This window comes from Gadus chalcogrammus, chromosome 17 (assembly GCF_026213295.1).
Source record: "Gadus chalcogrammus isolate NIFS_2021 chromosome 17, NIFS_Gcha_1.0, whole genome shotgun sequence".
In the NCBI taxonomy this organism is placed as follows: Eukaryota; Metazoa; Chordata; class Actinopteri; order Gadiformes; family Gadidae; genus Gadus; species Gadus chalcogrammus.
In genome coordinates, this window is record NC_079428.1 from 7,467,354 (window position 1) to 7,479,310 (window position 11,957).

General features: G+C 46.7%; 1 protein-coding gene across 1 annotated transcript in view; it reads right to left on the bottom strand.

The window, feature by feature from the left end:
- Nucleotides 1–564: 564 nt before the first annotated feature.
- LOC130370453 (actin filament-associated protein 1-like) overlaps nucleotides 565–11,957 on the bottom strand; it is a 13,486-nt gene continuing 2,093 nt past the window's right edge. The window contains exons 4-10 of the mRNA XM_056576207.1: nucleotides 11,499–11,644; nucleotides 10,940–11,057; nucleotides 8,883–9,021; nucleotides 7,006–7,170; nucleotides 6,294–6,484; nucleotides 5,696–5,863; nucleotides 565–5,088 (exon numbers count right to left, since the gene is read on the bottom strand). Coding sequence (XP_056432182.1) covers nucleotides 5,062–5,088; nucleotides 5,696–5,863; nucleotides 6,294–6,484; nucleotides 7,006–7,170; nucleotides 8,883–9,021; nucleotides 10,940–11,057; nucleotides 11,499–11,644 — 954 coding nt within the window. The 3' untranslated portion in view covers nucleotides 565–5,061. The remainder of the gene's footprint in view (nucleotides 5,089–5,695; nucleotides 5,864–6,293; nucleotides 6,485–7,005; nucleotides 7,171–8,882; nucleotides 9,022–10,939; nucleotides 11,058–11,498; nucleotides 11,645–11,957) is intronic.

Below are 11,957 nucleotides of genomic sequence, written 5' to 3' on the forward strand. Positions count from 1 at the left end.
TGTATCCATTAAGGTAGCTCCGGTGGCCGTTTGAGCAGGGACTCAAACCTCAGTCTACAGAGCGTTAACCGACAGCCCGGAGCGCTTCACCACCAAGACGCCTTGGTGGTGGTCATAGTTGACTTTACAGCCACCAAGGTACCTTGGTGGCTTACCTTTTCCAAAGGTCATACTTGACTTTACAGCCACCATGGTAACTCTGGTGGCTGTGTGAGCAGGGACTCGAACCTTAGTCTACAGAGCGTTAACTAACCGTTAACCACCAGCCCTGACCGCTACACCACCAAGACGCTTACCAAAACTTGTTTGGAGGTTATACTTGACTTTACCATTCACATGATAGAGAAATAAGATGCATCCATTACTGTACCTCTTGAACCCCGGTTCGGATCCAGGAACCTGAACCATAGTGTCTGAATGCTCAACATTCTTATTAGCCGTGCGTGCATGCGGGGACTCAAACCTGAGTCTACAGAGCGTTAACTAACCGTTAACCATCAGCCCTGACCGCTGCACCACCAAGACGCTTACCAGTACGTGTTTGGAGGTTATACTTGACTTTACCATTCACATGATTGAGAAATAAGATGTATCCATTAACGTACCTCTGGTGGCCGTGTGTGTGTCTCATAGTGTCTGAATGCTCAACATTCTTATTAGCCATGCGTGCACTCTAACCTGAGTCAACAGAGCGTTAACCGACAGCCCGGTGCGCTTCACCACCAAGACGCCTTGGTGGTGGTCATAGTTGACTTTACAGCCACCAAGGTACCTTGGTGGCTTACCTTTTCCAAAGGTCATACTTGACTTCACAGCCACCAAGGTAATTCTGGTGGCTGTGTGAGCGGGGACTCGAACCTTAGTCTACAGAGCATTAACTAACCGTTAACCATCAGCCCTGACCGCTGCACCACCAAGACGCTTTCCAGAGCTGGTTTGGAGGTTATACTTGACTTTACCATTCACATGATAGAGAAATATGATGTATCCATTAATGTACCTCTGGTGGCTGCGTGTGCGGGGACTCGAACCTGAGTCTACAGAGCATTAACCAACAGCCCTGACCGCTGCACCACCAAGACGCTTACCTGAGCTGGTTTGGAGGTTATACTTGACTTTACCATTCACATGATTCTGAAATTACGGTACCCCTTGAACCCTGGTTCTGAGCAGGGCACCTGAACCTACATGGTGTCTGAAAGCTCAACATTCTTATTAGCCGTGCCTGCAGGGGGACTCGAACCTGAGTCTACAGAGAGTCTTTATTTGCATGGGTTTACATTTCGTTCTGTGTAGCATGGAAAAATCTGAGAAACACTCCCATTCAGAATGCATTGGTTTACATTTCGTTCTTTGGAGCACGGATATTTTTATTTATTTATTTATTTTCAGTTTTTGATGGGGTGCTTCAAAGAGAGGGTCATCCATCAGCGATTGCATGGCTGCTCGCCATACGGTCAGCTCACCCATCAGAGCAGCCAGAAGTCCGCTGCTTGCTTGGATCCCGCTCTTGAGTTGTTCTGCAATGAGCCGCAAAGCTTCCGCTCTGATTCTCTTCGCTAGCTCCTCGTGCTGGTCTGGCGTCATTCCTTCTCCCTGGGCATCCATCTGCTCTGTATACCATTCTCCGTTATGATCTCTGAATTCTTTGTCAGTGGGTCTCATACCCCAGAAATGTGTGCCATGAATGATCTGGGACCAATTGAAGTCTGGACGCCCCATCAACGCCAGTTGAATCAGGACACATGAGGTGTGCCCGCTGTTCGCTGCCTGATGCATGATTTGCGAACATTCTTTGAGACCCATCTCAACCATGGCATTCGTGAGGAACCTTATGAAGGCTCCCCAATCCTGAACCCCCATGGTCGAAAAGACGCTCCACATCTTCGAGATTATCCCCTTGTCCAGCCGGATCGAGTCATCCCCAGATGCGGACACGAATCCTCGGGTCCGCTTGTTGCACCATTGGGAGGTGGCCGTACCCCGCTTCGCGATGGCACAGAGAAAGTTGGCGTTTGCGTTATTGAAGTTAGATTGTCCTTCTATCCGACGGCTTGCGCTGAAGGCACCATGTCAACACCTTGTTGAAGAAGGTGATTTCTTCCTCCTCGGTTCCGTGTGCGGAAGCATCTGTGAAGAATTCATTGGTAAGGAAATACTCGGCCGCACGAACTGTCACTTCCTTGACTGGATCCGATAGCTGTGCATTCATAGATACTCGGTACGCCACCACCATATCTACGATCACAGCCGCTATCGGAAACACCAAGTCCTCAGATATGACGTCCTCATTGACCACCCTGAGGATTGATGGCACCAGGAACTCCCACACGTGTATCATGTGCGATCGGAACATACTCCCTCCGCGCCCTGTGAATAACTTAGCATTTTTCCTCATCTCTGCTTGTTGCGAGGCAAGATTACCCGATTTCCCGCTTTCCAGTATCGTCACAGCCCGAGTCGCGTCACAGTGCTTACATTTGCATACGTGATCTGATTGGATGACGGATCCGTCGCTGCCGAAAAAGTTGAACAATTGTCAACTTCTTGACGGAGCCGAAGGCTCCAACGGAACGGACGGATCCACAATGCATTGCGCGTCCCTCCCCATTCAAAGTCAATGGGGATCAGTCAACGGACGGAGGTAGTGGGCACAGGGCAACTTTTCTTCTTCGCTACCGGACTTCTTGAGCGCGTCACTTGAGGTGAGGTAGGAGGTCACTCGAGGTATGACTCATCACGTGCCTCACCCTACAGCCAATGAACTGTGAAAAACGAAATGACGCTGTAGTGGAACGAACCATATATGTCCATGGTGGTCCCGGTGGTTAGCCCCGCCAGGAAGTAAAATAATCTCCGTCCACTTCAACAGAGAAACACTCTGAGCATGCGCATTTCAAAGTTTCAAGTCCAATTCACATTGCATTGGGCTGGTGGGGCTAGAGCACCTCTTGCCCCTCCAGACGAACTCAGCCGGAAGAAGCAAGCCAGGGTCGACTAAAAATTAAATAAAAGCGCTGAACTTATTATTTTATAGTAATTTCTGGGGAGATTATTTTTATATATATATATGTATATATATATAGAAATATATATTATATTTTTTATATATTTATTTTTATACATTTTCATTTTCTTTTCTTTTTTTCTTGTGAGAGTAGGTGGGGCCGAGCCCCACTTGCCCCTAATGACCAGTCGCCACTGAATGTGACACTCTGGAGTTTGGAGAACCACGACAAAGAAATATTGTTTTCAGATCGCTGGCAATAAGCAGTCCAGAGAGCAATGTTTGTCAATATGTTTATTACAATATGTTTATGTATGTACACGTTTATTTGTCACCGAGGCGGCAACTGTCAAAAGTCAAACAGCGGAGTACAAAAGATCTTAAGGTGCAAACTCAAACTCAAACCCTCAAACCCCGCCCCAATCCTAATAGCCACACCCCCTTCTTATCCAGCAAAGGTATTTACAATGTGTTCACAATAACTGTTCTCAGACAAGCAATGTGAAGCCAAGGGAAGATTTTTTTTTTAAAAGATCCTCATTTTCATGCCGACATGCAGACTGCGTTAAAGTTTGCAGACTTTAAAAAATGCACCAGGTGGAGAGTACAGGATAGATAATATATACAGAAGAGAAACAACAAACCCCATCTCCCTAACGGGTATTTATAGAAATGTGGGTGTGGTCCCGAGTACCCAATCAGACCCCACACTGCCATATTTAAGGGATGTTGAAAGGACAACTAAACCCTAGCACAACATATTTTAGATTAAAAGTGATGTAGTGGGTGTTATGGATTGACCCTAGTCAGAATCTCGACATATACGCAGAACATTTTGGAAAACGTAGGATACAATGTAAATATTGTCTGAAATTTGCCTCTATATTGCAATGCAATTGCGGGCATTTCCTGTCATTGATAGCTTGGGGATAACGTCAATCAAACATTCTGACCCCCCTGAATCGGATTGACGTGAGTGAGTGGGAGGGGCTTGGGCAAGAGAGAGGAGGCCTGAACAGCGATAAGCACCGCCCATTACTGTGAAAGGTTCAGGAGAAAGCGTTTTTTAAATGTTGATAGTGGGCGGGGACAAGCTCTAACGGTTTGTTTTCCTTTGAAGAATTGGCAGCATCATTAACCAATCACCTAGCACCGCTTTATTAACCAATCAGGAACAGAAATGGCATGAACAGTGTTTGGCATTGTAGTTTTCAGGGTGGCCCTTGAAAAAGCACATTCTTGTTTTTTTCTAACTTTGACCTACCAAAGTGGCTAACTAAACACGATAGTAGCGTCCGGCTAACATTTGCTTTGTGCAGTTGTAATCAAACACATTTAAATGATCACCAGAAGCATGATAATTAGTTCCTGTTATGAATTATCTTAGATAATGTCCCAATAGTGTCCTTAATACTAATAACTGCATCCTTAATAAAAAAACGCTTAAATATACACTTGGGGCTTTTTGAGTTGAAATGTCCCATCTCAAGATATCAATTGAATAGCACCAACGGCAGACGTCGTCATGTCACTGACAAAAAAGTAGTTTAAAAAAATGCAAAGAATAAAGGATGTATAATGGAAATTTGACTGCTGTCACTGTAAAATAATAAAATACAAGAAAGTCAGTGGAGGGCTTTCATTCATCAAAAAGAAAATTACATTAAATATATTGACATAAATAAAGCATGGGAAGCTAGTATTTTCTTCAAACATTTACAAATAAATACGTCTGACCTTTAAGAGCTTTTAAACCCAAAGTGTGAATCTGAAACTGGATTAGGTGGAATCAAAAAAATGAAAAAGCAAATACACTTTTGGAATGAAAAACAGGTACAGTTGTAACAACATAGTTGTACCCGACTAAGTACACTAACTAAGCATGCTCAACGCTAAAATATCTAATGGTATGCTTGGAGAACTCGCTTGGTTTCAGTTACGATACTTATTCTCCTGCTTGGTCTGCTATGCTTGTGTGTCTTCGGACTGCTTGGAAGGTCTTTTTAAATAAATATATACACAAAAATAAAGTAAAACACCAGAAGTATGAAATCTTATGTGCCTGTCTTCATCTCCCATTCCTGTAGAAACAAAATAGAGGGACAACGTTTTGGTTCGATAGTGCAGGATTCTAAAAACAATATAAAAGTACCAAAATATTAAAGGGGTGCCACCAGGTGTGAGTATGATTAGCCATTACAAGTTTGAAAATCAGTTTTTCCATGTGCCCTATTGACATCAATAGTGGGCGTATGCTGGATAGATCAACCAGCCTACCCAGTAGACTGTTTCAAATGTTGCTGATCTATCCATCGTACATCTAAGTGGACACGCCCACTAGGGATGTCACTAAAACACAGGGAACAGCAGATTTCCAAACGGGTTGTAATGGTTAATCACACTCACACCTGGTGGCACGATATCACCCCTTTAATACACAGAGCACTGTTCTAAAACCAAAGGAACCATACAGTATATAGAATGAGTAATAAAATAAGAGAATATCCTCATTCCTTCAATTAAAATCAAAAAAGTAGATTTTTGGTTTCGGTTTCGTTGTCAAATGCATAGCGAGCAAGTCTGGTCGTAGCCTCAATGAGTCATTTTGCCATCAAAGCCTTTCCTGTTGTAAACTGACTGAAGGGGTAATATTATGATTGTATCTTCGAGCGGGGCCCCCCCTCGTACCTTGGCCTTCCTGAGGACGTGGCCCCTGACGGGGGGGACCTTCTGGCCGGCCGGGTGCCTGCGAAGCAGCGAGGCGCTGTTGACGGGCAGGCACAGGGACTCGGTGTCGCTGGTGTCACAGCTGGAGAACGGGGACGACTCCAGGGTCCGCCGCACCGCCACTGGGGACTGGAGGGGAACACACCACACACATACACACAAGTAAATAAACGCTCACCTTGCAGAAATACCTACCTAATAGGGAAACAATCTAGTCTTTTGGTTGGCCCTCTCAATCTGTATGTAATCCACCAGAAGCATGTGCCATAATGAATGCAAATGGCCGCCGAGGCTGATGGGAATTCTAAAAAAACTAATATCTGCTCTCGCTCTTGCGGTGTCATTTGTATGTGTGCGGTGTAGTCGTGGCCAGGCTGTTGAACTCCAAGTGTGTGCGGCCTACCCTCAGGCGCAAGATGCCCTCCCTGCTACTTAATGTATCTGAATGTGGATCTAGATCAAAAGCATCCGCTAAAATAACTTGAGTAGCGTGGAGGGGAGACCGTTGACCATGTACGGGGCAGGTCATGGGTGGAGGTGAGGGGGGCAGGGGGGGTACCTGAGGAGTGGAGCTGCCGGACTTGGGCTCGATGGTGAGGCCCAGCGTGACCCCTCCGCTCAGGGCCTTCTTCAGGCTCTCCTGCACCTCGGTCATCTCCAGCTCCAGGGTGACGCGCTCCTCCTCCTTCTGCTTGCACTCGTCCTCCACCTTCTTCAGGCGCTCCGTCAGCGAGGCCAGGGTCCGCTTGCCTTCGGGGGGGGGGGGGGGGGGGGGGGGGGATCAAACCAGGAGTCAGACAAGAAGTGGCCGTGTATCATTCCATGTTTATATTTTTGCAGACGTCCCCAAATGAGACGTCTGGGGAGAACGACATCGTCTTAGTCTTGTTAATGTCACTTTGGATCGGATCCAGTATTCTGGATCAAGTATTGACTTGTGCTAACCAATGGCCGATCAAAGAAATGTAGAACATTTTTAACTAATAATTATACACACATACCTTGGCCCTTATTTTTGGTATAATGTATTTAATGTGGGTCATATTAGTCATCGTTTAGTCCTCAAGCAGACGCTTCTAACCTGAGCCCCTTGCGGTGTCCTTAAAGAGCAGGCAGCGTTTAGTAGCGGTGGTCTTGCTCGGGGGCGGGCGCCTAGGTGGACTGAACCCAGAACCTCCATGCCACCTACCTCTAGTCTAGACCAACCCCGTCCTATCGCCTTCCCCCACCCCCCCCCCCCCCCTCCACCCTGGTCCCGGCGGCCTCCTCACCGGCAGCGGCCTCCACGGCGCTCCGGAGGTCGCGGCGTTCCTTCTTGAGCTGGGTGAGCCGGTTGCGGATCTCCTGCTTCCTGCGGGCCAGCTCGTCGTCCTTGGCCTGCAGCCGCTTGGCGTCCGCCTCCACGCGGTTCTTCCCGTACTTGTACTGGTCCACGCCTACCGGGGGGGCAGCGGTTAGGAAGACATGATGTAATGATGCACATTGTGAGCCGCCATCTTTTTGGTTTTTCTACTGTCATTAATGCCTCTTATGGGTCTGTCTTCACACAACACATTTTTGAACAACTGGCTGCTTGGTTGTGTGCTACTGTGTCATCATTATTATTATTAAATATTTTTTGTTCAGAAAGTACCAAGACGGCATCATGGAAAGTGCTTTTGGAACTGGAGATCACATGGTTAACACACCTCCTCTACCATTGGCTGGGCGTCAGCATCAATAAACAGAAAGAGACTCGCTTCACATCTGTATTTCTTATCTTAAAAAGCGTTTTTTGAACATTCACTCAATCCATATCAAACTTTTAACAGACCTTTTAGTCTGAGACCGACAGTGGAAAAAGCGTTGAGGGCATGGCCTGGATTCAAAGCCAACACCATCTCCAACCCCCGTCTTGGCATTTCCCCCTCAGTCCCTCAAGGTATTTAGAGAGGAGGATGACAGCCTACACCAGCGGTTTTAATAGTCCTTGCGCGCACATTACAGCCGAAGAAACCAAACTGAAAAACCAATGCCACCGCAATTAGCCCCCCAACCACATTCTCTGGGCCCCTCCGTCAAAATATTCACATTTATACAATCTCTTCCTTTTGCTAACTCCGCTATTTACGCACGCCTTAACTTTGGGGTATGGGCCTTTTTTTCTTCCTTTCAACGACGCATGGCTAATAGAAGTTATTAAACCCCAAGTCCACTTTTCCTTCACCAAACCAACTGTAATTTAGACGCGACTCCATATTCGAAATATTTTGTGGCTTTGAATTTTTCTTCACTTTTATTTTCCTAGAAAGTAGTCCAGAGGCGGGGGGGGGGGGCCGGGGTGGGGGTGAGCCAGACTCACTGTCTGGCTCTGTGGTCTCCATGGAAACTACTGGCTGAAGCAGAAAGGAGGAAGGATTAGCTCCGTTGCAATGTGGCGTTACTTAACATTGAAACGGTGGCGTTACGTAAGACTGCTTGGATTCAAACATTTGTGCGATGCGATTGAGGCGACTTTTAGTTCAAAGGCCTTGATGCTTACGACTTTTTCTTTCAAGCCACTGGATGAAAACTTGTTTAGTTGCTCATTAAACTACCAGCCCATGCGATTTGGTGAACTGCACGAAAAGAGTATAATTATAAAACGATTTGTACAATGAACGGTCTAAAAATCGTTGACCTCCGTTGAACTCCACCCAACACGCATGGGAGGGTGGTGTTAGCTTACTGGAGGGTGGGGTTAGCTTACTGGAGGGTTGGGTTATCTTAATGGAGGGAGGGGTTAGCTTACTGGAGGGTTGGGTTATCTTAATTGAGGGAGGGGTTAGCTTACTGGAAGGTGGGGTTATCTTACTGGAGGGTGGGGTTATCTTAATGGAGGGAGGGGTTATCTTACTGGAGGGTGGGGTAATCTTAATGGAGGGAGGGGTTAGCTTACTGCATGGTGGGGTTATCTTACTGGAGGGTGTGGTTATCTTACTGGAGGGTGGGGTTATCTTACTGGAGGGTGGGGTTATCTTACTGGAGGGTGAGGTTATCTTACTGGAGGGTGGGGTTAGCCTACTGGAGGGTGGGGTTATCTTACTGGAGGGTGGGGTTATCTTATTGGAGGGTGGGGTTAGCCTACTGGAGGGTGGGGTTATCTAACTGGGGGGTGGCGTTAGCTTACTGGAGTTGTTGCGCTTGATGGAGGCCGTGCCGTTGGTTCCATTAACGCCGTTGGTTCCGTTCTTCTTGGGCGCGTTCTTTGGCTCCGCCTTCTGCTTTGACGCTGTCCCATTGGTCGCCGCCCCCTTCTTCCCCTTCAGCTGAGGGCGGAGCGCAGGGGGAGGAGTCAAGTCATCATAGCCAAATTCAGTGTTAGCATACTATACATGATGTCAGAATGAATACAGAATGGGTTTAACTCTCAAATTCTCACTCAAACTAATTCATACTCCTCAAAACGTCAATAATATCAAGTATTTCAGCTGTACTTCCCTGCGCATGACACACAGAGTAGCGTGTCGACGTGGAGGAGGAAGGGGTTTCTGCCTCGTCAGAAGCAGCCTAAACAATCCCTAGACTGCACTTGGCTGTCAGGGTGGCCCCATGGCCTGTTGTGCTTTTATAACCTCGCCTCATAATCCAGGCTGTTCTAACCAAACAATATGGATCACACAACCTCTTGCACACTCCTACACACACACACTTGTTCACACCTTGGTGCATTAACTCTACTCCTCCACTTAAACTCTTTGCTGCGGTTCAGGGATATGATGTTAACACCCTCCAGGCACCAACGCACACACCCACACGCACACACACTTCAAAGACCAGTGCGTGTGTGTGTGTGTGTCTCTGAGTGTGTGTATGCGATCTATGTGTGCCTGTGTGGCATCTAGGGGGGAGGGGCCTGGGGACTGCATTTGAGGGGGTGTTATAAGTATTTTTGTTGGGGGATGGGGGTATATGTGGTCGGGAACATGGCCACCCCATGACACACACATGCTGCAAACTATCTACAGGCTATGCAGCACTAAACGCGCACACACCTTGACATGTGTGCACATGATATATAAAACGCACGGGAACCCTAAATAACGCAAACACAATTCCAACCTGGCCGCACGCAGAACAATGTGGGTGGGAGTAAACTAATTTATTGGATCTCTTTCCCCCAAATACCCCACAGCTGGCCCTGGACGACGGAGCCACCAGCGTTATTACCGCACAGCTGGGGCTAAGGAGACTGGGGAGACGCCGGGGAGGATATTCAAACTTCTGGGTGGTCAACATCGTGTTCTATAAAAAGAAAAATGGTTTCCAACGGTGACAAAATATATGAGCATAAAGAACAGGAAACGAGGCGCGAACAGCCCAACCCGAATTGTGTTTTTATGGTTTTCTTAAAGAAAAACATAACCCAATGATTTGTTTCTCCTCCATGTTTTGACACCGTCTATATTATTCCACATAAACAATGTCCAATGTGCATATTTAAATGAATGCTGCATCTGAATCATAGACCACAGAATACCTGGGAGACAAGTCATCTTTATTAATAATGAAAAAAGAAAAGAAATAAACAATAAATTAATTACAGCGAAAGAACAAAGATAAAGGAACAAGATGGAGAACGTGATGGTTAATAAAGGCACTGATGGCAAAGTGTGAAGGAATGCAGGCGTTAGTTAAGGTTACTCACCTGGGCGGTGTCTTTTGACTTAGCATCCGCAGAAAGGAACTTAGAGGTCACTTTAGCTGCAGGAGGTTTGGGTTTTTTAGTGGAGGAAGAGGCGGAGGAGGGTTTAGCGGGGAAGCGGGCGGCCAGCGCGGGAGAGGGCATGTTCTCGTAGAGCTCTGTGTTCTCGTAGAGCTCTGTGTTCTCGTAGAGCTCTGTGTTCTCGTAGAGCTCTGTGTTCTCGTAGAGTGTGTCCGATGTCTGGGCTACCTTCCCCCTGGTGGCAGGACTGGAGTACTGCGCCTCAGGTTCCTCATTTGTTTTAAAGCAAGCATAGTGTGGGCAAAAGGAGAAGGATAAAGGAGGAAAGAAGAGCAATACAGACAAGTGTAGAGTGGAAAATCAGAGCAGCATCGGTAAGTTCATAGAGAAAGTTGGGTAAGAGGAGGTTATTTGCGATATTACGAGTTTGGGAATGTCGGAAGTAAAGAGCGGGAAAAAGGAAAAGCGGGATAGAACGAAAAACGAGCCAGTTAGGTGAGAGCGTTTGTAGTGTGTCTTACCATGCCGTTGATGGGAACGTCGTCGTAATGCAGGGCCACACCACTGGGACGTGAGTAGCCACCATTGACCGGGTTGTCCAGGTAGGGGTTGGGAGACACAGCACGCTTACTGGTGAAACTGGGAGGGGACAAGACAGAACGTCTCATGTCGCAATATTGAAGGCATAAAGGAAATTCTGCTTCCAAAAATTTTTCACCCCTTGACAAGATGACTGGTATTTATTTTAACCACCTTAAGAAAACAAGTTCTTTATACATTCGTACAAACAGTTTTAAAAACCAAGTTAACGAAAGATCAATCACCAATGAAAAATGTGTCTAGAATAACATGCTTATATTACCATCGTTAATACTGCTCCTTGTTTAATATTTCCCCATTACTGTACTCTACATCGAATTTCAATAAAGTACTAATCTACATGTGTGTCCTCATCCATGTAGGCCATGCCCCCACATGTCTTTAAATGGACCTGAACTGTGTCTCAGTAACAGCTCTGGGGGGGCTGTGTGGTCTGTCTCTCATGACGTAACGGGGTCCGTCGTGTGAGGGGGGGCTCACCAGAAGGACTGCTTGGCCAGCTGGATGACGTTGGCGGTGGTCTCCACGTCGATGTAGTCGTAGTGGAGTGCCGCCGGGTCAGTGGTGGAGCCCGTCTCGGCCAGCAGGACCCCCAGCCAGCGGCCCAGGGCCTCGGAGGAGGACGCCTGGGGGCCACAGGAAGAGGATAAGGACAGGAAGTACCAGCCGTGTGTTTACACTGATACATGTAGCTTAAGGAATATATTTTGGCCCCATTTCTTGATATCATTTTTGTCAGCCTCATAGCATAGTTGTCATAATTGTCATAAAAGTCATGTTTGAAGGTTCATCTTGTATTTAGCGTAAATAGTCTAATCGATTTTGACTTAGACTTAGGCAGATGGTGATAATGGAGTGAATCACAGCGTTAGGGGAGTAGAATTAGATAAGACATCACAATGTGGACAAATATGACTCAGGTAATAATAATTCGTACAA